General features: G+C 42.0%; 1 protein-coding gene across 3 annotated transcripts in view; it reads left to right on the top strand.

The window, feature by feature from the left end:
• The window catches only part of EPHA5 (EPH receptor A5), a 350,419-nt gene that overhangs the window by 217,818 nt on the left and 107,408 nt on the right, over positions 1–25,193 (top strand). For all 3 annotated transcript variants that reach the window (XM_075861931.1, XM_075861939.1, XM_075861921.1), the window contains exons 4-5: positions 14,096–14,251; positions 22,222–22,557. In XM_075861931.1, the coding sequence (XP_075718046.1) occupies positions 14,096–14,251; positions 22,222–22,557 (492 nt within the window). The remainder of the gene's footprint in view (positions 1–14,095; positions 14,252–22,221; positions 22,558–25,193) is intronic.

Genomic DNA, 25,193 nt, shown 5'->3' with positions numbered 1-25,193 from the left:
TGTGTGTTTCTGTGTATTTTATTTACTTTTTATTTATTTATTTACCATTATTTTTTTTTTACATTCATTTAACTTTTTTTTTTAATCCCATAAAGGGATTTATCATTTTGATTTTGATTTTGTAACTGTAATGTACTGGCATAGATCTATATGCCAGTACATTAGCCTGTTACTGATCGTACACAGGCAGTTGTTAGGGCATACCTCAGTATGCCCTAACAACAGGAAATATGTTCAGACAGCCCTAGGGTCCTTCACTGGACCCTGGGCTGTCTGGCCATACGAGTTGTTGGCTTTGATCGCGTCACAGTTATTTTCTGTGACGCGATCAATGTGCAGTCCCCTCTCCTTGAACGCCGCGATCAGCTGTCATCGCGGCGTTCAAAGGGTTAACAGCGGAGAGAAGATGTTTCTCTCCTCTCCGCTGTCAGAGCGGGGCCGTGGCTGTGTATTACAGCCGTTGCCCCGCTCTCGATCGCACACACAGAGACGGCACAGACGGCTGTCACACAGGACGAGTATGCTCGTCCTAATGCGCGAAGTGCTCGCTGCTCAGGACGAGCATACTCGTCCTGTGTCGGCAACCAGTTAAGACAAAACTTAAGGCAGAAAGACCCACAAACAAGCAACAACTGAAGACAGCTGCAGTAAAGGCCTGGCAAAGCATCACAAAGGAGGAAACCCAGCGTTTGGTGATGTCCATGGGTTCCAGACTTCAGGCAGTCATTGCCTGCAAAGAATTCTCTACAAAGTATTAAAAAAACAACATTTTATTTAATTTGTCCAATTACTTTTGAGCTCCTGAAATAAGGAGGCTGTGTAGAAAAATGGTTGCAATTCCTAAACATTTCACAGGATATTTTTGTTCAACCCCTTGAATTAAACCTGAAAGTCTACACTTCAATTGCATCTCAGTTGTTTCATTCCAAATCCAATGTGGTGGCATGCAGAGCCCAAATCATGAAGATTGTGTCACTGTCCAAATAATTCTGGACCTAACTGTATACCTCTATCTAAATGGTCAATGTAAAACTGAGCCCGACTTACTAAGGTTCAATTCTCAAAACACCTGTGGTGTTTGGTTGGTGTATATGCTGAGAAAATATCCCATTGTATATGCCAACATGCCCTTAAATTTGAATAGCTTCATGTATGGCAAAAGTGAACACAACTCACTATTATTAGACCAATATTACCAATAATAACCCAATATAAGGTCCAAATAATTCCACCACACCATAACCACATAGTGACTGAATAATGCCCCCATACTGTTACTGAATAATACTTCCACACCATAACCACATAGTGACTGACTAATACCCCCATACTGTTACTGAATAAAAACCACTACACAAAGGCCAATATTACCACCATATAGTGGTAGATACCAGTTATACACAGGAGCTCTGCAGACCATATAAGTGATTACAGCACATCCAGTAACCCACAGGTGATGTTTTCTCTGATAAGAGTCATGACTCGTCTGTGCGGAATTTGACACACATACATGTTAGTTTGTCATTTTTCCAGAACCCTCCCCACCTATACCCCATCCTCTAAAAAAAACTCGTAATCGACAGTGCCCCAGATGGTAATAATAATCCCTTAGTGCCCGACACAATAAATGTGCCCCATCAGTAACTGTTCCCCCTTTGTGCCCTCACACAGTATTAAAGCCCCCTTTGTACCCCCTGTAGATAGTGCCAATATAGATAGCACCACAGCGTCCTCTGTAGATAGTGCCACACACAGCCCACTGTAGCTATGGCTGCTATAGGTCCGCCACTGGGGGCACTGAGAGGATGGGGCCCTGGACAATTGCCCAGTTTGCACCCTCTAACTCCGGCTCTGAAGGTTATCATGTTTTCAGTACAGGACAGTATTCCTGCGGGGAGGCAGGATCTCCTAGCATCGTAGATAACTATGATGATAGGAGCCCAGCTACCTAAACTGTGGTCGATTCGAGAAATACTTCTGACTAAGGCCTTAGTGTCAAGCATTGATTATAGAAAACTTTATGTACACTTGCGGATTTTCTGAATGTTAACCACAAATATTTTGCAATGACTGCATGGTGTTATGAATGGCATTACAACATATGATCTTTACAGTACGTTATAAATAGAGTATCTGTCACTCAGCTCTTTTTTCTCTTTTTTTTAATCAATTAGACATTTTTCTGCTATATCTATGACAGACCACAACAGACTTTAGGTAGATAAGGAGGGGTTCAGGTGCACATTGCAAAAAGCAATCTGTTCCTTCCAGCACAAAGAACGGCTTTCTGCTCATGCTTACTGTGAAAAATTTACTGCATGTTTGCACAGCTCTATTCCATTGTGAATATGTAATAAATTCTTCATGGCAGAGAGTATATATATGAAACATTGAAGTTCGGCCATTCCCTAGCAGAAATGTGTATTTTTCAATTGAAGGGTGATATTTATGGGAGGTGATTTGATCCACCTTAAGAATTATTTAAAGAAAAATTGGCACATTACTTCTTTTGAGTACATTCAGAGGAAATGCCATTTTAGGCTCATGCACTCTACCATAGTATGGCTTTGTGCCACCTCTGAATTGCATAGTGCCATAATATAACTATATGACCAATATAAGTCTATGGGATCCTACTGTATCTTCCCATTTCATATGGAGGCATATGGTATGATGGTTTTTCTCTCGGATTCTGAATAAATCTAAAAGAAAAAACATTGTACCACGCTCTATCACAATACTTTTAGGCAATAATATCACTGTTATACAGATCTGTAGTCCATGTGCCTCTATACAGGCCTAAGTCATCAGCTGCTGGGAAAAAACTACAAAAAAAGTTTAATCAAATTTTAATTTGGAAATAATCTTAATTAAGAAATATGCGTTTTGTGTATACAGATCCTATGTAGAACCATGATTCCCCTTGTTTACAGACAAACCCTGTGTAGTCTGATTCAACAGACATGTGTCAGCCTATTTCCTCTGCCCCCTTCTTGCTACTCCTACTTTTAAGGTTAAATTATATTAATAACAATATGTTCGGGAATTTCTGATATTGCGATTCCCAAATTATTATTTAAACTAAATGTAATGTGTTTTTTATGGCGTTTTTAGTGGCGTTTTTGGTGGTGTTTTTAATTTAGTGTTATTTTGTACCTGCTTTTTTTCCGGTGTTTTTCTATAGAGAAGCCTATGAGAAAAATGCCTGAAAAAAACGCATTGCCCAGAGAATGCAATTGCTACAAAATTGCCTAAAAAACGCAACAAACCAAATTTCAGTTGTAGAATTATAATACCATATATATTTCACTATAGACTTTAATGTAACATCTGGCCACACTAAAAAAAAAACACATAAAAAAGTGGTTAAAAACGCCCCAAAAACGCTGTGTGTGATTCCAGCCTTAGAGAGATTAAAAGGTGACAGTGACCTTGATAGGCTCGGAAATGTCATCAAATGGAGTTTATGTCTATTGTTTTCATAAACAATTTATCCTACCGAGTTACTTTTCCTGTATCAACATATATTTAGGAAATCCTCCTTTTCTCTTTTGCTACACATCAATGGCTATAATACAGCCTGAGCTGTAAAGAATAGCATGACAATTTATTGTATATGTAAAGTATACTCTTCTTTTCGACAGTCCTGGTACTGTACTGTAAGTGAACTTTCTGATGTACAGTAGGTTCTTCAAGTCCCTTATTTCTTTGTAAAACCCTTTAACCTACACAGTCCATGTTCTAGTAGTGTGATGAACTCTTCTCTAATCCGGGGTGCGAGTGATTATAGCATACAGCGACCATGAATTAGTCCTCATGCACTTAATTAGTCCAATTAAATCTACCGATACAGCGTGCATTGGAGAGGCCATCTGGATTAAAGTAAAAATCGTAATTGGGAGATGAGCGAGGATCCTATTCAGATCACAGAAAGAGCTTTGTCTGGTCCAGAACAAAAGAATTCACAAGGTAGAGGTCTTTGCTGAAATCTGTCAAAGCTATCATACATATAAATTACAGCTGGAGGAAACGTATTGAATAGAGGGCATGTCTGGTTCACAATGTACATTGAGAGAGCTGTCAGCTATCTCATACCCTCCACAGGTTTTTCTACAAAAGGCCGATGGGAAATAATAGTCACTAGTATAACTGCGGAAATTCCCATTATTAATATTCTAATTTGATGTTATATGGAGGACACATTTGAGACTATAGCATTCTTTACCAGTTCATGTGTATACAGGATGTATATAATGTTTATTTTGTGGTATGTAAGACGAGGCTGCTTGTTAGCTGCGGTATTGATATACTTTATCTTGAGCTGAAGATGCACATTCTGCGCACCATCAATATTCTTTCCATGGTTCCTGCCCTCCAGTACTTTATTAAACTCTTAGAATTGTCTCTGCAAGAAGTCTCTTCTGTGCGCTTGTTTCAACTCATAAAGCTGCTGATTGCTTTCTTGCAGTAATCTTTAGCGCCACTGCCTTCATAATCCGGATTTAAGGTGAACTGTCAGTAAAGCACAGGACTGTTAAACATGTTTTGCATCTACCCCACGGCTAAGAAACACACAAAGCCAAAGAAAAACATTGAACAGCGGTTCATAGTAGGAGACAAATGTTTTCATTAAACAGGGGATCGTGGCACCGTCATAGTAAATAAACAGCAGCTCTCGTGTAATGCCGTATGTCTGTGTGTGAATTGGATCTAAAAAAAGAATTAAGTGATTTGTATTCATCAAATATACATGGTGTAACGTCTATGGCCGCGGTCTGTCGTTCTAGCTTACCCCTCGATGACCGTGGCCATGGACGTCCTGCTGCTGTGCTGCGTCATCCCCCTGTGAGGCGCCGGCACTCACATCCAGGTATTGAACCTGTCTCCTGGAGGGTGCACGCGCGCGCTCGTGCCCGCTCTTAAAGGGGCAGCGCGCGCACCTGAAAATCATTATCAACTCATGAATTCCTGGACTATAAGAGGGTCACCGCCCTACTTATCCTCGCCTGAGTGTTGTTGTTGTTTCCCTTATTCTGTCTTGAAAATGGTCTCCGAAGTGTCTTCCAGCTTCCCAGTGTTCCCCGTACCTGTATCCTGTTTCCCGTGCTATCAGTACCATCCTGGTCCACTGCCGTGCTGAGCTGTTGTCGTGTTTTACTGCATCTCCACGTCTGTTCTACTTCACCATGCCTGACGTCTACCTGCTTCCTGGTCCCAGCCGAGCCTGCCTTGATACTATCTACATTGCCTCAGGTACCCTTTTCTGGACTATAGAATCTGTACCATACCTGTTTGGCCAGCTGCCATCCCGCTATGCGGTATGGCCCAGTAGGTCCACACCCCGCCTCGTGACAGAACGCTCAGGCCATGGACTCTGCTGGTCAATTTAAGGGTATGTCACCCTCCCAAGCCATGCAGGCGGACCTGCAGGATCTCCGAACAAGACAGGATAAACTTCTTGTGGCAGTGGACTCCATGGCGCAGCAGCTAGGGGCGCTAGCTGCTTCCATTCCTGCCACTATACAAGCTCCTCCGACCGACCCTTCTGCTACATCCCCTGGCGGTTCCAGTTCGGATTCCCGATTCTCGCTGCCATTACCTTCTCGGTTCCATGGAGAAGCAAGTACGTGCAGGGGATTTCTGAACCAATGCTATATCCATTTTTCCCTGCACGACCGAGCATTTCCATCGGACGGAACCAAGATCGCCTTCATCATGTCTCTACTTGCTGGCCAGGCCCTGGCGTGGGCGAACCCAATCTGGGAACGTCAGGGACCTGAGACTTCCAGGGGTTCATGCGGTTGTTCCGTACTGTTTTTGAGGAGCCAGGACGTGTCTCATCGGCAGCCACGGCTATCTTTAACCTTCGCCAAGAGGACACCTCCGTGGGCGAATACACCATCCAGTTCTGGACCCTGGCAGGAGAGCTGTCCTGGAACATTGAGGCCTTGGTGGCATCCTTCTGGCATGGCCTGTTGCCCAGGATCTAGGACGAACTTGCTGCCCGAGACCTACCACCTGCCTTGGATGACCTGATTCTGCTGGCTACTCGGGTAGATATAAGGCTCAGGGAGAGGTCTCATGAAGTGCAACAGGAGAGACGGCTTCCTAGATTGGCGCCCAACTTCCAAAAACCACTCTTGCCTTCATCTACTGCTACGCCCGAGGTGCCGATGCAGGTGGATCACCTAAAATTGTCTGTACAAGAGAAACAGTGCAGGCGCACCTCTGGACTCTGTCTGTATTGTGGCCTCGCTGGCCATGTCGTGTGTCTGTGCCCACAGAAACCAGAAAACCCCAACGCCTAGGTTTGGTTGGAGAGACAACAATGGGCGCTACTGCATTTAATCGTGAACTCTCTTCCAAACTGTTTATTGCCGTGACCATTGTCGCTGGCAAGAGGCTCCATCCGGTTTCTGCCTACCTGGACTCTGGCTCTGTAGCTAATTTCATCTGTCACGGCCTTGTGGATCTTCTCCAGTTTCCTCATCTGGAAAGGCCGTTGATCGTTGCCTCGGTAGATGGACTGTCTTTGCCTGACCCAGTTTTTTCCGTGACCAAGCCATTGAGACTTCAGGTAGGAGCTCTCACTGAACTCATCTCCCTGTTTATTCTGCCCAAGGCCATCAAACCCATGCTGCTGGGTTTGCCTTGGCTTCGCTTGCACGCCCCAGTCCTGGATTGGAACTTCGGAAAGGTTCTCCAGTGGGGTGCCAAGTGTCTCGACCGCTGTCTGGGTCATATTGATCCACTGCAGCCTTCTCCGCGTCAGTCATTGGCAGGGTTGCCTCCTTGTTTCCCTCAGTTCGCCGATGTCTTCGACACGAAGGAAGCAGAGAGCTTGCCGCCTCATCATGCATATGATTGTCCGAACGACTTGGTTCCTGATTCGTCCCCTCCTCACGGAAGAGTGTACCCTCTCTCCCTGCCAGAGACTCAGTCTATGTCGACCTACATTAAGGAGAATCTGGAGAGGGGCTTCATTCGTAAATCCTCATCCCCGGCCGGAGCCGGGTTCTTCTTTGTCAAGAAGAAGGATGGATCCCTCCGTCCCTGCATTGACTACCGAGGCCTCAATCGGATCACGGTGAAGAACAGGTACCCTTTGCCTTTCATTTCGGAACTGTTCGATCGCATATGGGGGCAAATTTTTTTTCTAAACTGGACTTGCGGGGGGCCTACAACCTGATTCAGATTTGTCAGGGTGACGAGTGTAAAGTCGCATTTAATACTCGTGATGGGCACTATGAATACCTAGTGATGCCCTTCGGCCTGTGTAACGCCCCCGCGGTGTTTCGAGAATCTGTCAATGACATTTTTCATGATCTCCTCTATATCTGTGTTGTAGTGTATCTCGATGATATTTAGATTTTTTTCCCCAGATCCAGTAACTCATCAGAGTCATGTCCGCCAGGTGTTGCTTCGTTTAAGGGAGTATCATCTTTACGCCAAGCTGGAGAAGTGCATGTTTGAAAAAAGATCTCTTCCCTTCCTGTGTTACATCATCTCTGATCAGGGCCTCAAGATGGACCCTGAGAAGGTAAAGGCTGTCCTGGAGTGGCCACGCCCCCAAGGCTTAAGGGCCATACAACGCTTCCTGGGATTCGCCAACTTCTACCGGCTGTTAATCCCCAACTTCTCGTCATTGACATCCCCCATCTCTTCCCTCACAAAAAAGGGTATGAATGCCAAAGTGTGGACTCCGGAGGCTGAAGCCGCATATGAGACATTGAAAAAAGCCTTCACGTCAGCCTCTATTCTTCACTACCCTGATGTGTCCCTACAGTTTTCTTTAGGGGTGGACGCTTCCCCTGTTGGTGCTGGCACACTTTTGTTCCAGAGAGGTTCTAAAGGCAAGACTGTGGTATGTGGCTTCTATTCCAAACTGTTTTCTTCCGCAGAGCGCAACTACTCGATTGGGGATCGGGAGTTACTGGCCATCAAGCTGGCCCTGCAGGAGTGGAGAAACCTACTGGAAGGCACAGTCCACCCTATCCTAGTCTTCACGGATCACAAGAATCTGACCTATTTACAGACGGCTCAACGGTTGAATCCTCGTCATGCCAGGTGGTCGTTATTCTTTGCTTGATTCCGGTTCAAATTCCACTACCGACCTGCCGACAAGAATGTGAGGGCCGATGCCTTATCTAGGTCATTCGAAACAGAGGACACTGTGGAGTCCCCACAGAATATTATTGATCCTTCCTGCATCTTCTCTGTGAACCCCCTGCAAGTTAGTGACATTCCTCCAGGAAGAAGTTTTGTACGTCTGGCAGACAGAGGAAGAATCCTTCGCTGGGGTCACAGCTCCAAGCTGGCAGGTCACGCGGGTACTCGTAAGAGCCAAGACCTAATCGCCCGTCAGTTCTGGTGGCCCACGCTGCCCAAAGATGTCATGGACTTCGTCTCCTCATGTACGGTATGCGCAGCAAATAATGTTGCCCACTCCAGACCAGCTGGTCTGCTCCAACCACTGCCTGTGCCCGATGCCTCCTGGCAGCATGTTGCAATGGACTTCATCACGGACCTTCCTCTCTCTGTGGGTTGCAGTGTGATCTGGGTGGTGGTGAATCGATTCTCTAAAATGGCTCATTTTGTTCCCCTGACTGGCCTGCATTCTGCTGCTCGACTGGCTGACCTCTTCATAGAATACATCTTCCGTCTGCACGGCTTGCCCCTGCATATTGTTTCGGATCGAGGGGTCCAGTTCACTTAGAAGTTTTGGAGAGCACTCTGCGATCTACTTGGTGTAAAGTTGGACTTCTCTTTGGCCTATCATCCCCAGTGCAATGGACAAGTCCAGAGGATTAACCAAATTATGGAGAACTAACTGCGGCACTTTGTTTCTAGACGACATGATGACTGGGTGCAGCTGCTCCCGTGGGCAGAATTCTCCTATAATAACCATTCTAGTGAGTCCACCACCTCCAGCCCGTTCTTCATAGTCTACGGCACACATCCTCGAATACCTCTTCCGATCTTCTATTCTTCTGGCGGTGGATCGCATGAAGAAAAAAGCAGATACTAGAAGACGGGATCCTCATCAGGTTCTTCCAGGTACGAGGGTCTTTTTGTCCTCAAAGAATATCCGGCTGAGGGTGCCGCCCTGCAAATTTGCTCCCAGGTTCCTCAGACCCTTTGAGATCCTGCTACAAATTAACCCGGTGTCTTACAAGCTGCAGCTGCCTCCTACACTCAAGATCCCTAACTCCTTCCATGTATCCTTGCTGAAGCCTGTGGTCCTGAACCACTATTCTAGGACTCCTAGTTCCACAGTGACTCCTGGCAGTTCGTCTGGGACTTTCGAGGTAAGGGAGATTCTAGACACCAAGAAGGTGGGAGGAAGGACATTTTATTTGGTGGATTGGAGGGAATTCGGCCCAGAAGAGAGGTCTTGGGAGTCAGAGGAGAACATTGATGCCCCTGTCCTCATAAGGAAGTTTATCTCCAGTTCTTGTCCAAAGAAGAGGGGGCGTAAGAGGAGGGATACTGTAACGTCTATGTCTGCAGTCTGTCGTTCTAACTTACCCCTCGACGACCGCGGCAATAAACGTCCTGCTGCTGTTCTGCGTCATCCCCCTGTTAGGTGCCGGCACTCACTTCCAGGTATCGAGCTTGTCTCCCGGAGTGTGTGCACGCGCACTCGTGCCCACTCTTAAAGGGCCAGCGTGCTCACCTGAAAATCATCATCATCAACTCATGAATTTCTGGACTATAAGAGGGTCACCACCCTTCTTATCTTTGCCTGAGCGTTGTTGTTGTTTCCCTTAGTCTGTCTTGCAAATGGTCCCCTAAGTGTCTTCCAGCTTCCCAGTGTTCTTTGTACCTGTATCCCGTATCCTGTTTCCCGGGCTATCAGTACCATCCTGGTCTACTGCCATGCTGAGCTGTTGTCGTGTTTTGCTGCATCTCCACTCCTGTTCTACTGCACCACGCCTGACATCTACCTGCTGCCTGGTCCCAGCCGAGCCTGCCTTGCTACTGTCTACATTGCCTCAGGTACCCTTTTCTGGACTATAGACTCTGTACCATACATGTTTGGCCAGCTGTCATCCCGCTACGCGGTACGGCCCAGTGGGTCCACACCCTGCCTCGTGACACATGAAAATGTACCAATCCATCCTCTTTCCACATGAACATTGTGCATTCTTTTCTACCTTGGCGTAAAAACATCGAAAAATATAGCGCTTGGTCCAAACGCTATATTTGTGGAGACCCTGCACCACTTTTTCAGATGCACAAATATGTTAGGGAATTGGGTTAGAATTTATAGTAACATGGAGCATGATTAATTTGTCAACTTTTTCTGCCACTAAGTAGAAACGGCAGGAAACAACACCATTACCGACCTGGCATTGTTTTAAGCCTGCGGTAGATTCATCAGTAGGGCGTAAACACATTGACGAATCGTGCGCATTCTGAACCTGGGAGAGACACATGCCAGTAGTTGTACCAGTACTAATAAATCTCCGTTATTGTATCTTTAAGATCTATAATATCATACAGAATACAGAAACCAAATATCATGACCCCAGAGCAACCAGAGACGCTAGATTATTTTGCAGGGAGAACAAGGTGTGTGTTTTTCATTCAATGACAATCTTTAGTACAGGTTTTGATAAATCAGTTTCTATATAGTTATCCTTTAACAATTATTAGAATTGCTCCATTTTTGAGTGGAAGATAATACAACAGGCCAGACATCATTGCCCTATAAGGCCCCATGCACACGACCGTAAAAAATCGTCCGTAATTGCGGACTACAATTACTGTCCACAATTACGGACCCATTCACTTCTATTATCCACGGACACCTTCCCGTTTATTTACAGGAAGATGTCAGGGCCGTAGAAGTGTACCGCGAAAGATAGGACACGTCCTATCTTTTGCTTTTTACGGTCCATGCTATTATACTTTGTAAGTGAGCACGGGCCGAAAATGCAGGCAATCTCGGCCCGTGATTACGGGCCCGGCCGTGTGCATGAGGCCTTAGTCTTTCAGCAGAATTCAGGCTGCCAATTTTAGCAGAGTAAAGGCTGTAATGAAACACTATGTATCTGCTGAGGGAAGTTGCAGGAAATTTAATTAAAGTAGCTTGCTGCCACTCATTAGCTTGCAATTCCAAAAATATAAGTAGAATTAAATATACATAATAAAGTATATGCTATTCCCTAACATAATAGCAATAACTGAATATTCCTTGTTTTTGTGAATTTCTTCCCAAACCATATTATTGTCCGTATATTAATGTGTACATAGGCTTTAACTATATATTACAGGGGTGCACCAGTTTCTAACCCTCTTGGGCAAAGATTAGTAATGATGTTTACAGCAGCGCAAGAGGTCACGTAAAAGAAGGGACAGTCATCTAGCTATCAAAAGCTTTCATTGGGCAAATAAATAAAAGGCACTTTTTAAAAAACGGTTTCACACACAGTGTTTAGCAGGTTTAAGCAGGTTTTTTTTTAAAAAAATGTCTTTGCTAGAATGCTACGGCCAGATGTAGTAAAAAGTTTAATATTAGAATGTCTACATATACAACGTTTTTGATTGGTTGCATTTTTGTCGGGTTTTTTGGGGTCAGTGGGGTTTTTATTCGAATGCAGCATGCTTTAGATTTGGTGTTTCTTCAGGCGATTTCCTCCCAAGGCTTCACAACTTCAAAAACGCGTGGAAAAACTTAGGTACTTGCATGAAAAATCTGCACTCAAAATGCATGTAAAAAAATTCCATAAAGAGGTCTTTTTTTTTTTACATGCGTTTAAAATACAGGGAAAAAACGGAGGCTTTGCAGCTTCAGATTTGATTCCATCTTTGAGCCCTATAGTGTTTGTGGGAAAGGTAGGTGTGCGTCTGAACCAGTGTATATTGTTTACAGGCAGGAGCAGCAAGCAGGAGAGGATATACCGATATAGCAATGCCACACACTAGATTCCAAAACGATTGTGGTCATAGAGTAAGTAGTGTCGCAATACTGTAACTGCACAGTAATACCCACATAGAGCTCCTAAAATGTATGCTCACACAGTAGAGCCAGCATAGTGATACACATGAATGCTTAAAACATTGCACAGTATTGCTTACATCGTAAGTGCCCATATACTAATGTAGCAAAATTATTAGCTGCATTAAGGATTCATCTTATCTCTATTTACTCTTGATCTCTACCTCTGGGTAAAGGTACAGCCAAACAATAAATGAAAATTGGGATCCAACGCTGGCTCATGCCCTCCTCCATTGTAAATTTCGACTGATCTTCATGGGTAACAGTTGAATGTGTCAAGGGCCCTACCAGTCCTGAGATACCCCTGCCTCAAAGCAGCTGCATTCAATACTGGACCACTGTCCTCAGGATAGGCCATCAATAGCTGATGGGTCGGGGTCCAACTCCCAGGACCCCCGCCGGTCAGCTGTTTTGAAGTGGGTGCAATGCTCATACGAGCACTGCTTCCTCTTTATTTCTTCTTGCTCACTCTTCGACACGTATTTATCGGTGATTCACAATATTGCAGCCTTCTCCTATTCACTTCAGTGGTAGAAAAGGCTGCAATACCTTCGAATCGCCACTAAATGTGAGCAAGAAGAAATGAAAGGGAAGAAGTGCTCGTACGTGCGTTGCGTCCACTTCAAAACAGCTGATCGGTGGGAATCCTGGGAGTCGGACCCCGACCCATCAGCTATTGATAGCCTATCACTAGGATAGGCCATCAATTTTTATCGGCTGGAAAACCCCTTTAATATAGACCTGTTTACCATAGAGATAAGGATTCAGCATGAACTCACAATTCATTTAGCTCTGTAAATGATTACTAGCTATCATTAAAGGTCTAAATAGATTTTTCAGTTCATAAATAAGACCGAATACACTATGAGACTGTGGGCTTCTGTGTGTTCTGTATAGAATGGAGTGATTAGAGCTGCTGTAGCAGTTCTGCAAATTCTAAGATGGTCTAAAGGGGTTAATATAAATCCGTGTTATGACTATAAAGTTGCGCGGTGCTTGTAACATGCAGCACAGCAATCTGATCTATGGAACAATACTCTTATATAGTTTAATGTACAGATTTTTGGCAAAGACCCTCAGCTCTCCAGTTTCAGTCCTGCAGCATAATGTGTTATTGATGTATTTCCTATAGTTAATATTTTCCTTCTCATATACAGAGTCAGTTACGAATATATTTCATGTTCATATGTAGAAGTCTCACCATAATATGCTTTCAGCATATAAGAAACGATACGTTTCAAAAAGTAAAAACGATAGATGTATATACCGTAGTTTGCATATTCCTTCCGGTACTCCGGTTTCCTACCACAGTCAAAAACCTACAGATAGGTTATTTGGCTTCCTATGAAATTGATGATTTGTATATTTAACATCATTGGATACGTGAATACCAATGGACAACTCCAATAACCTTGCATGCATGGGCCGGATTATCAGATTTGTCGGACCATTGGACGTGTATATATAATACATATAAATTTCATGTCCAGTGTAACTCCACTCTGGCTTTACCCCTGGAAACCATATTTTCAGATTCAGATGGAACAGTTTTTGTTTTTTTTAACCAAAGCTACAAAGTCATTTTAAAACTATCCTGTGAAACTGGCCAAAAGGATGCTCCTGATAGTGGCCTATGACCTAATATACATTAAAAAATTCACCAAAACTGCACTATGTAAGCAACACACATTTAAATCCATTGAGAGTCATTTCAAATATTTCAAATTGTCATTATTACCCAAACACGCCGGAGAGCATTGGGCATATGACAATATTTAGAATTAGTCTTCTATCCATTGCCGGTTCACACCCCTTCTTGAAATACGAGGGGGTCATGACCATTCTCACTTCTTTGCTGAAGTGTCTATGGAGAGTCAAATCTTTGCACAAATTTACATCACTCTTGCGGAAGAGGGACCGGGTCAATTGGAACTGCCCCCTCTGCAGGTGCTATAATATTTACAAGGGGTTGCCTATATGGTATATATGTCCTTAATTTTACGCTATTATTCTATTACAGCCAATAACATAAGATCTGGTAAAATCAAATATGTATTAAAGTAATGTTTTATGTTATGTTTTGTTTTATAGCGTGTCGTCCAGGATTTTTCAAGTCTTCCCCTCAGAGTCAGACTTGCAGCAAGTGCCCACCTCACAGCTATGCCCATGAGGAAGGATCGACGTCTTGTGTCTGTGAAGAGCGCTATTATAGGCGAGACTCTGACCCACATACAATGGCATGTACAAGTAAGCATGTTCTAAGCACTGTTCTATTATTCTAGTAAATGGACTGTCTGTGAAAATAACATATTGAATTGCTAAATTTTATAAATCTATAACCGCAATTTCACAACATGTTAGATAATTATCACCACTAGGGGGAGATAAGGATAAGGTGCTTACTGCATCTGTTATCTATTGTACTCAATAACAATTTAGTACGCAGCTACTTCCTCTAGTGGCTGCTGAAGGTAGCCAGCATGTTATCTTTTAAATCCATGCCTATGCAGAGGACTATAAAAACAAAACTCAGACCGCTATAGAGATATATTAAGAAATTAATCAGCACAGCATTTTTTACCTAAAAACAATGTGATTATAAATGGTGGACATTAACTGGAGATTTAAGTGCATGTTCACCTTTGGAAACCAGACTTAATCTACAGTACATCAAATATTGAGTAACCACATTATAGCATTTATATTGTACTGATCCTGATTTAGTATCCTTTTATATAGTCCAGAGCTGCATTCACAATTCTGCAAACTTCAGATGTGAAATCTCCCAGCATTTCTTTCTGATACAAAATCTGCATTGAGCTTTCTCTGGTGATTTGACTTCTTGGAAGTGTAGTCTTTACACCAGGCACTGTACAGGAATCTAATGTAGGAAAAGCAACTGTCGCACTGCATGATACGTGCTCAGCTAAGCTGTTAGTGGTACATCTGAAGACAAGGCTGTTGACAAAGACAAGGTTGTTTTAAATGACAATCACAGAACTCTGACTGCATCTCTGGACTATAAAGCCCTGTTCACACAGAGTTTGAACGCCAACAAACGTCTGAAATCAATGGGAGGCAGAGGCGTTAGTGGGAAAAAAAGCGGCATGTGCTTTCTTGCCACGGTTTCCACTTCTGACCTCCCATTAAAATCAATGGGACTCAGAAAAATCTGCGGCGCAAGTTTCCGAGAGTGTTTCGTGATGTTTTTTGCCTGAGGTCCTTGCATTAGCTTCAATGGCCACAAGCGAAATACGCAGTAAAAAAAACACAGCGAAGGCCGTAGAAAATAAGCGCACTCAATTCAAAATCTGCCTCAAGGAATTCTGAGGTAAATTTTTTCTGGCTGCAAAATATTGTACTGCAATACATAAGTGATGTAATGATCTAATAATTGCATGTTCGAGTCCTGTAGTGGGACTGAATTTTTTTTTAAAAATAATGTGTTAAATATATTCTAAATATATTTTCATCGCAAAAATTACGTTATCTTTATTCTGCGGGTCAATACTATACGGCAAAACCACATTTAAATGTTTACTTTTGCTAAGAAAAAAACAGTTTATATATTGTAATTCAAGCTTTTACATATGCAACAAATCCAGTTATATATTTTTTTTATATATTTTCTTTTTGTTTTTACATTAATTTAGGGAAAACATTGGAAAGGGTTATTAGTAACTTATTTTATACATTAATAAAAAATTTATTTAACTGTTTACTTTTTTTTTTTTGGTCCCTCTAGGGGTCTTGAACAATCATTTGATCACTGGTGCAATACACTGCAATACTGATATTGACCACAGCATTAAAGTGCCGGGATCAGAGCTATCTCTAATTCCCAACCGTATCAGTGACTTGTTAGCTGCATGTTACAGCCCACTTAAACTGTGAGCCCGCTCCATACACCTTGTTCCTTGATATGATGTGCAGTTGCGTAAAATGTCGTAAAGGCGTTAAAAACTACAACTCGTCTTGCAAAAACAAAACCGTCATACGGCTATGTCGATGGAAAAATAAAAAAATTATGGCTTTTGGAAGCCAGGCAGGGAAAAAACAAAAATGAAAAAAGCAAAAATTGTTTGCGGCAGCAAGAAGTTAAACAATGGATTCCTTGACAAAAAAAGATTAGCTTGATTTAGAGGTGCTGTAGACATACCAAGGAAATGATGGATGATAAAAATAGTTAAAACTTTAATTTCTCTAATCTAGACCCGATGACTAAACCAAGCAGTAACCTATCATGGTACCACAAATATCTGTGAACTAATTAGTACTGAATTGTAGTCTGTGATTCCTCTTTTAATTTAACTATAAAGAACTTTATTGCCCAATATACATTTATTACCCTCATTCATTAGTTTTAATTTCTTCTCAGCAAGGCAATTCTAACACAAATTCACTAAAGGATAATAAGAAACCACAACCTTTGCTTTATGGAAGATTCTATCATAATTTCAAGCACAACAGACTGTACAGATAATGTTAATAAATACACAAACAGGACAATTTTTACAAAAAATGTATATATAAACTTCAGCTTAACCCCTTCCCGACCGCCCCACGTAGATTAACGGGCTTCAGCGCTGGTTCTGGCACTCCACGTAGCCCGGCATCTCTCAGTACTGGCTTCTGCCAGCAGCCTTAGTACTAAGGGAATACATCGGGTGGGATCACAGTCGTGATCCCTGCCAATTAACCCCTTAAATGCTGCGGTCAATTGCGACCGCCGCATTTATGGAGTTCCAACAACATCGGCACCCCGTAACAAGATAGTGGGGTGCCGATGGTTGCTATGGCAACCTGGTCTGCTATCTACGGAAGGCGATTAGGTCCTGCCTATTACACTGCCTGTCAGTGTGAAACTGACAGGTGTAATACCCTGCAATACATAAGTATTGCAGGGTATTATAACAACGATCCAACAGTTGGATCTTCGAGTCCCTAGAGGGGTTAAAAAAAAATTACAAAAACCAAAAAGTTAAAGTACCATGTAATAGAATTAAAAATCACCCTTTTTCTCTTATAAAGGCCTTTATTATTAGAAAAAAAGAAATAAACTATGCATATTTGGAATCGCCGCATCCGTAACGGCCTGAACTATAAAAATATAATGATATTTATCCCACTGGGTGAACTCCGTTATGGAAAAACTATACCAGAATCGCTATTTTTAGTCATTTCAGCTCCTAAAAAATTAAATAAATAGAGATCAAAAAGTCGCATGTACCCAAAAATGGTACCAATAAAAACTTTTTCCGCAAAAAACAAGCCCTCACACAGATTTGTTGATGGAAAATAGAAAAGTTATGGCTCTTAGAATATGGCAACACAAAAACGAAATTATTTTTTTAAAACCGTGATTTTATCGTGCAAACACAGTAAAACATAAAAAAACGATACACATATGGTATCGCCGTAATCGCATCGACCCGCAGAATAACATAAATATGTTTTTTATAGCCCACGGCAAATGCCGTAAAAAAAAAGAATAGAGAACAATAGAAGCTTTCACGGCCTAACTCCACTAATTTCAGCAAAAAACCTGTGGGACCAAAATGCTCACTACACCCCTATATAAATTATTTTAGGGCTGTAGTTTCCTAAATGGGGTCACGTTTGGCAGGTTTCCACTGTTTTGGTCCAACAGGGGCTTTGCAAATGCGACATGGCACCCGAAAACCAATCCAGCAAACTTGAGATCCAAAAGCCAAATTATGCTCCTTTCATACTGAGCCCTCCCGTGGGTAGAAACAGTCATTTATTATCACATGTGGGGTACTGCTGTAATCGGGAGAAATAGCTTTTCAAATGCTGTGGTGCTTTTTTTTATTTATGCCTTGCAAAAATTTATAATTTCTACATTTTATTGGAAAACATGTAGATTTTAATTTTCACGGTCTAATTCTAAAAGTTCAGCAAAAAACCTGTGGGGTCAGAATGGGAAATGTTAATAAGTAAGCATGTTTTTGTGATATTACTATCTGTTTTACAATCAGATACATTTAAATTTAGAACATTGCTAATATTTGCAAATATTTACTAAACTTTGGTGTTTTTCACAAATAAATACTGAATTTATCATCCAAATTTTTCCACTAACATAAAGTACAATATGTCACAAGAAAACAGTCTCAGAATCACTTGTATAGTTAAAAGCATTCCCAAGTTATTACCACATAAAGTGACACATGTCAGATTTAGGGCATGCCCACACGTGGCGGATTTCCTCCGCAACTGTCCGCATCAATGCCGCACAGAATCTGCGTTGCAGATTCTGCGGCGGATCTGCCCAAAATGTGCAGTAAATTGATGCGGACTAGCTGCTGCGGACTGCGGTAAAAGTGATTCCCTTCTCTCTATCAGTGCAGGATAGAGAGAAGGGACAGCACTTTCCCTAGTGAAAGTAAACAAATTTCATACTTACCGGCCGTTGTCTTGGTGACGCGTCCCTCTTTCGGCATCCAGCCCGACCTCCCTGGATGACGCGGCAGTCCATGTGACCGCTGCAGCCTGTGATTGGCTGCAGCCGTCCCTTAGACTGAAACGTCATCCTGGGAAGCCGGACTGGAGACAGAAGCAGGGAGTTCTCGGTAAGTATGAACTTCTATTTTTTTTACAGGTTGCTGTATATTGTGATCGGAAGTCACTGTCCAGGGTGCAGAAACAGTTACTGCCGATCGCTTAACTCTTTCAGCACCCTGGACAGTGACTATTTACGGACATCTCCTAGCAACACTCCCGTAATTACGGGAGCCCCATTGACTTCCTCAGTCTGGCTGTAGACCTAGAAATACATAGGTCCAGCCAGAATGAAGAAATGTCATGTCAAAAAAGCAAGACGCATTCGCAGCACACATAACATGTGCATGACAGCTGCGGACTTCATTGCGGAATTTAGAATCTCCATTGAAGTCAATGGAGAAATTCCGCCATGAGTCCGCAACCAGTCTGCCACAACTCCGCAACAGCCATTGCATGCTGCGGACACCAAATTCCGCACTGCAGCCTATGCTCCGCATCGGAATTTTCAGCCTCGTCTAAACGAAGCCTACTAAAAAGAAGTGGAAGGCAATGGAGAAACGGCTCCGCTGCGGATTAACGCTGCGGAGTGTCCGCAGCGGAATTCAAGAGCAATTCCGCCACGTGTGGCTTTGCCCTTAAAAAATCGGCTGCGTCCACAAGGCCAAAACAGGCTTAAAAAAAAACAGGGTTAAAGGGAAAATCCACCCAAAATTCCTAAGCTAACATTTCCTAATGTGAGACAATCCAATAGGTGGAGTCTGTGAGTGCAGAACACCAATTTTCAAAACTATAAACTGTCCAAACCTCTTCAGCACCACACAGAAACTCTGGAAGTCTGGGACACAACATTCTTAACACAAAGAACCATTCAAATGAATGGTGATATGCTTAGAATATTATATGAAAGAATTCTAGTAGCTAAAATCCCTCAGCAGAACTAAAGAGGTTTGTGGGTTTATTGCACAAGGGCCCACACAGTAATTTCACTTGGGGGTCCCTGAGCTACCTGCTGTGGCCTTCCTCCAACGCTAGAACCTCCCAATTCAGCAGGCACTGCCATGAGCTTAGGTCCATCCACCTCTACTTCTAATAAGATGTGGAGACAGAGAAGGAGAGACTTTTTGTACTGTTGTCCTTGCTGGTGTGCTCTTCTACTCTTCAGGCTCTGCTGACTGGGTGGGAAAAACACAAACAATGGTACCACAGCCACATAACTAGCAAACTTAAGATGGGTAGAGGAGGAATCAAAACAAAGGATCAGACCCCAAAATTAATTTAGAACTTAGCCCACATCCTTAATGCATTCACGGCTCAGATCAGACCCCTAAACTCATACAGACCCCAGACCCAACCTCAACATTTATTTAGATTAGACCCCAAAATTAATTCAAACCTCAGATTACACCACAAAATAAAATATGATATTTTAGACCCACTAAATAAATCAAACCCCAGACAAGACCCACTAAACTAATCATAGCCTAGATCCCCTATATAAATTAGACCTAAGACCAGACCCCCTTAATAAATCAGACCTCAGACTAGACCACCTAAATAATTCAGACCCCACACAAGGCCAATCTAAGTAAATCAGACCTCAGACCAGTTCCCCTAAACAAAGCAAACTCCAGACGAAACCCCAAAATACATTAGACCCCTAAATAAATCAGAACTTAGACCAGACCCGGCATTTACTTACTGCTCCGTGCTCCCAGGTTCTTTCTTCTCCAGGTGCCACCATAGCACAAAATTCTGATGCTGGTCAGCATCGGGAAGTTCGGTGCGTTGATGAACACTACGTCTTGGTGCTGTCGAGCACCTAAATGAGAAAAGACCTGGGATGGGGAGGGGTGAGAATTCCGACGGCATTCTGGCTACATGGAAAAGCAAGGCTGAAGGGAAGGATTACAGCAGTGTATGTGTATTTGTTGGTATTGTGCTCCATACAACCAAAATGTGTCTCCCATATGGGATTTTCTGAAAGGGCAGCTTTAAAGGAAGTCTCAAGTCTGAAGTAGTGAAACATTTCTATCAATTTATCCATACTGTTTCAAGAAATCTTGCGAGAAACAACTCATAAAAAATTACTTTATCATTTTTATTATTTTCCCTCCTAAATTGTGAATGAATTATTTTGTCCAATGTTTTAGTCAGTCCACCCGAGTGCTACAATAAGGGCTTATGCACATGGTTGTATTATGACTCTCTACTAGCTGTATGGAATTGTAATACACCTCCTATAGAAATAAATAGGACCTTGCTGTACCTCCTTATGCTCCGATTTCATATGATGGCAGACAAAGGCTCTTTCTGTTTGGATTTATATGGAATACAGCAGACAGAAAATTGAGGCGTGCTCCATTGAATGCTTTATTGGCCGGATTAGCGTTACGCATCTCGGACGTAAAAAACTGACGTTTTTCACGTTCGAGGTGCATCCGTGCTCAGCGCTGCGGTACACGTTATCACACATCCCCCATAGACTAGAGTCTATGGAGGAATGCGTGAAGCGTGAAAAAATAGGACATGTCCAATTTTCTCACGGACCCTTCACACGGTCCGTTGAAACAACGGCCATGTGAACGGCCCCATTGAATTACATAGGTCAGTGTGACGGCCGTTAAAACACGGTCACACGGACATACATATATCACACTCGTGTGAATGAGCCCTTACAGAATTATTCCCCCCTAGAAACATTTAAGCAATAATATTTCTGTAATACGGTGCTGAATGGAGGAAGCATACGGTGACATGTAGAGTTGTCTGGATTGCAATGAGCATGACAATTTAGATTCAGTGGCCAGTTTATTAGATTAACTATTCTAGCACTGGCAAGGAACCCCCCTTTTTTTTTGCTTCCATCATGACATAAATTTAAAAAGACGATGGAATCATTTCTGCTGAGAATCCCCACCACATTCCATAGATGTTCTAGTGAATTGAGATCTGTTAACCATTGGAGTACACAAAATCCATTGTCATGTTTGTAGAACCAGCTAAGGATCACATGCTTTGTGACATGGTGTGCTGTGGCAAGCCGTGGCATGTAAACCATGCTCAGTACTAGGTGTCTAATGTGTGCCAAGAAAACATTCTTCATACCGTTACACCACCACCATCGGACTGAATCACAGCATGTTCCCAATATTCAAATGTCCAGTTTTGGGGATCCTGTGCCCACTGGATTGTAAAGTGGAACGCACTACATTCAATCCATTTCTTCTTCTTAGTAATTTGTTTGATAGCTGGAACCAGTCTGACTAACCACATTTGTTCCTCATTTTAGTGTTTGGTGTGAACAACAACTGTACTTGTTGTCTATGTCTGCATTCTTTTATGCATTAAGTTGCTGCCACGTGATTGGTCAATTAGATATTTGCATTAGCGAGCAAGTATACAGAAGTAGCTGTTAAAGTGTCGACTTTATAGATATTGTATCCAATATCTACGTACAATTTGGATCTACGTACGTACGTATTGTATCTACGTACTATTTAACTAAGCTCAAACTAGATGTAGTTATATCCTTTAATTTTTGCCTGTATATTCTGCATTTCTGCATTTCTACAGCCTGTATATTGTGGATTCATTTTTTTTATTTCTATTTGTGCTATTAACGTGAAATATAATTCCCCATTTTATTATTATGTTTCACTATCAATAATGTATATTTCTTTCTCCATTCTAAGGGCCGCCATCAGCACCACGCAATGCAATTTCCAACATCAATGAAACTAGTGTCATCTTGGAATGGATGTTTCCAACAGACACTGGAGGAAGAAAAGATGTCTACTATAATATTGTATGCAAGAAATGTAACTCCATTACCAGAGTGTGCGAGGAGTGTGGAATTCACGTTCGTTACATACCTCAGCAAAGCGGCTTTAGAAACACATCTGTAATGGTAATAGATCTGCAGGCCCATACAAATTACACCTTTGAGATTGAGGCTGAAAATGGCGTGTCTGAACTGAGCCCGGGATCTCGGCAGTATGTCTCGGTGAATGTCACCACCAACCAGGCTGGTAAGTTGGATTTTAAAGACTGTACAAGGAAAATATGGTACATTTTTTTCCTTATATATTAATTGATTTTTGAAATTATTTCCACTATAATATTACTGACAGCTGTGGAGCGGCAGTGAGCGCCCTTGATTGGTGATCTAACTCCTCCTCACCACAGTCATACTAGTTGAAAGGGGATGGGATCTTGGAAATATAAATAAATTATAAATATCTAGGGGAATACCAAAATGCAAGAGCATTTGTACTTAATAGCATTATTGAAATGTGATTTGCTTCTGTAGCAGTCTTTTTTTTCCTCAATAACTGGCCCCAAAAAGCTTTATTCTACTACTACATTCGTATATTATCATTGGTTTATTTCTGCTTTATAAGGTTTCTTAAGATCCACATTCTTTATAGTACAGAAACAGTGATGATAACCTCTTTTTCATGGTAATGATTGACAGGTAGTCACAGCTCCACCCCTGCTGCTAACATCACCAGCTATGTAATGTCAACATCTTGTTTACAATTCTGACCAGAAGCAATATATGTATAAGGAAACAATAACGCCATTATAATCATCAAATAAGAGGACCGAACAGATGATAATACTAATACTTTGCGAATATTGTTATATCTTTTTATACTTTATAATTTTGGGTAGAGAGATCTTCTAAAATATATATTTGAACGGGTTTTCAAGTTTAGAAACCAAATTTTCATATAACTTATAAGGGAATTCTAAATGAAGAGTGGGGGTCCTCTGTCCAGGGGTCTCATTTCTTGACCAGAGTGGAGAACCGCTACAAAGACGGTCTCTTAACCTGTCCTGTCCTGCATTACTAAGACAACCCATTGATATGAATGGGCACTGTGTAATGCTTAGTTTCCCCTGTGGAGGTGCTGCACTAAAACTGATCAACTACTGCCAGGTTTCCCCACAGATTACAGCTGATCGCTTGGAGTCCAAGCAGGGGAACACTATCATTTTCTGGCCCATTGATACTTCTGAGAAGTAGGGACTGTCCAAAGCGAAAAAGCCCTTTTGCCTTTTGTATATCATGGGTGAACACAGTAGCAGTGTATCAAGCAGCTATGTCTAAGCGAGCCCAAATAGCTCCCTACAGCACAGATTGAAAATAGTGATTGTGAAGGTAAGGGCATCTTATGTTCATTGTATAATAAAATTATGATAGAAAGAACACTTTTTACTAATGTATACCATGCAATTATTATATTCAGCAATACTGCACCTGTCAGGACATACTGTGAATTGTAGTTCTGCAATAGCCAGAGCGTTGCAGACCACAAGTATACAGCAACATAAAGGGTAAGATTGATGTTAGATTAGTGCTAGAGGATTCTCTGGTGGGCCCAGGCTAAGACATCATAATAGGCCTCAAAGATCCAGCAGAAGACAATCACATTTGGAGCTGACTTTGGAGTCTACCACTTGCCACTAGGGTCTTCTTATGGATTCCTATTTCTTATGGGATGATTCGCAAATAACATATTAGACCTTATTAATGATATACCCTTTGTAGACAATGATAACAACAAAATTTCCAATGAAATTAAAAGCGGACATTCACATTCTCTGTATAGATGAAGGATGGGCCCTGAGAATTATTTCCTCTATTGGGACCAAGTCCGACACTTATAACATGTGACAATGATAACATTTAGGCCAAATGTTTTGCACAGGGGAGCGATCTATTCCTGCCATGCCTCGGCTTCCCCTTACATCTGCTACTGCCTATAAAATATACAGATGTAAGGATTTGTTCACATCTGTGTTGGGTGCTACGTTGAATGGGGTCCGTCAGGCGCAATTGGTGTCACCCGTGTCATGGATACGTTACTCAGTCAATTTAGTTGTTCTGCTCCTATGAAGAACTGCGTAATTGCTGAACACAGATGTAAACAGAGCCCAACTAAGTTTCTCAGTATGTGAAATGATCATGTCTTGCCTGTGGTTTCACATATATACAAGTCATAGTATTGTAATTTTTTTAAATGCATTGTCATAGTGCACAAACAATGAAGAGTTCAACGTCAAATTCAGCCCTGCTGCATTTGTATGTAACCCTAATATATGGGATTTATGTATGTGATGTTTATTGATACAGATAATAATTATTTACACATTAATGCATATCAGTTTTAATAGATTTTACGTCCCAAAACCTTTTAGTATTCAAATATAGAGCTAAGCCAAGTTCTGGTTTGACTTCGTGTTGCTACAACATATTCCAAATGTGAGTACTATGAAGTACATTGCCAGCACAATCCTTTGCCAGCTTTCCTGTTTTGGATATCAACGTTTTTGGCTTAGGTAGATACATTTGGACATCGGTTTTGTTCTCAAGTACATTTTCCCATAATAAATGAATTTCATTTTCTTAGAATTTACTTTCTTTGGGCCATAAACTGCATAAAAACGGAGTACTGGTTAGTCTTGTTTTCTGACCACAAGGTCCTTTATATTCTTACTTAGCTTTATTACTGAAATGAACCGAAATCTGGAACATGAACAGCTAAATGTACTTTCTTCATATTATTCATGTTGAGTAAAAACCTGTAGAAAACTCTTCTGTAACATAACAGGCCTCTCCTTAAATGCCTACCTCATTCCTATGAATTCTCCTCAGTTG

The sequence above is a fragment of the Rhinoderma darwinii genome, chromosome 1 (genome assembly GCF_050947455.1).
Source record: "Rhinoderma darwinii isolate aRhiDar2 chromosome 1, aRhiDar2.hap1, whole genome shotgun sequence".
In the NCBI taxonomy this organism is placed as follows: Eukaryota; Metazoa; Chordata; class Amphibia; order Anura; family Rhinodermatidae; genus Rhinoderma; species Rhinoderma darwinii.
The sequence above is the reverse complement of the archived record's forward strand: the minus strand, read 5'-3'. Positions and strand labels throughout refer to the sequence as shown.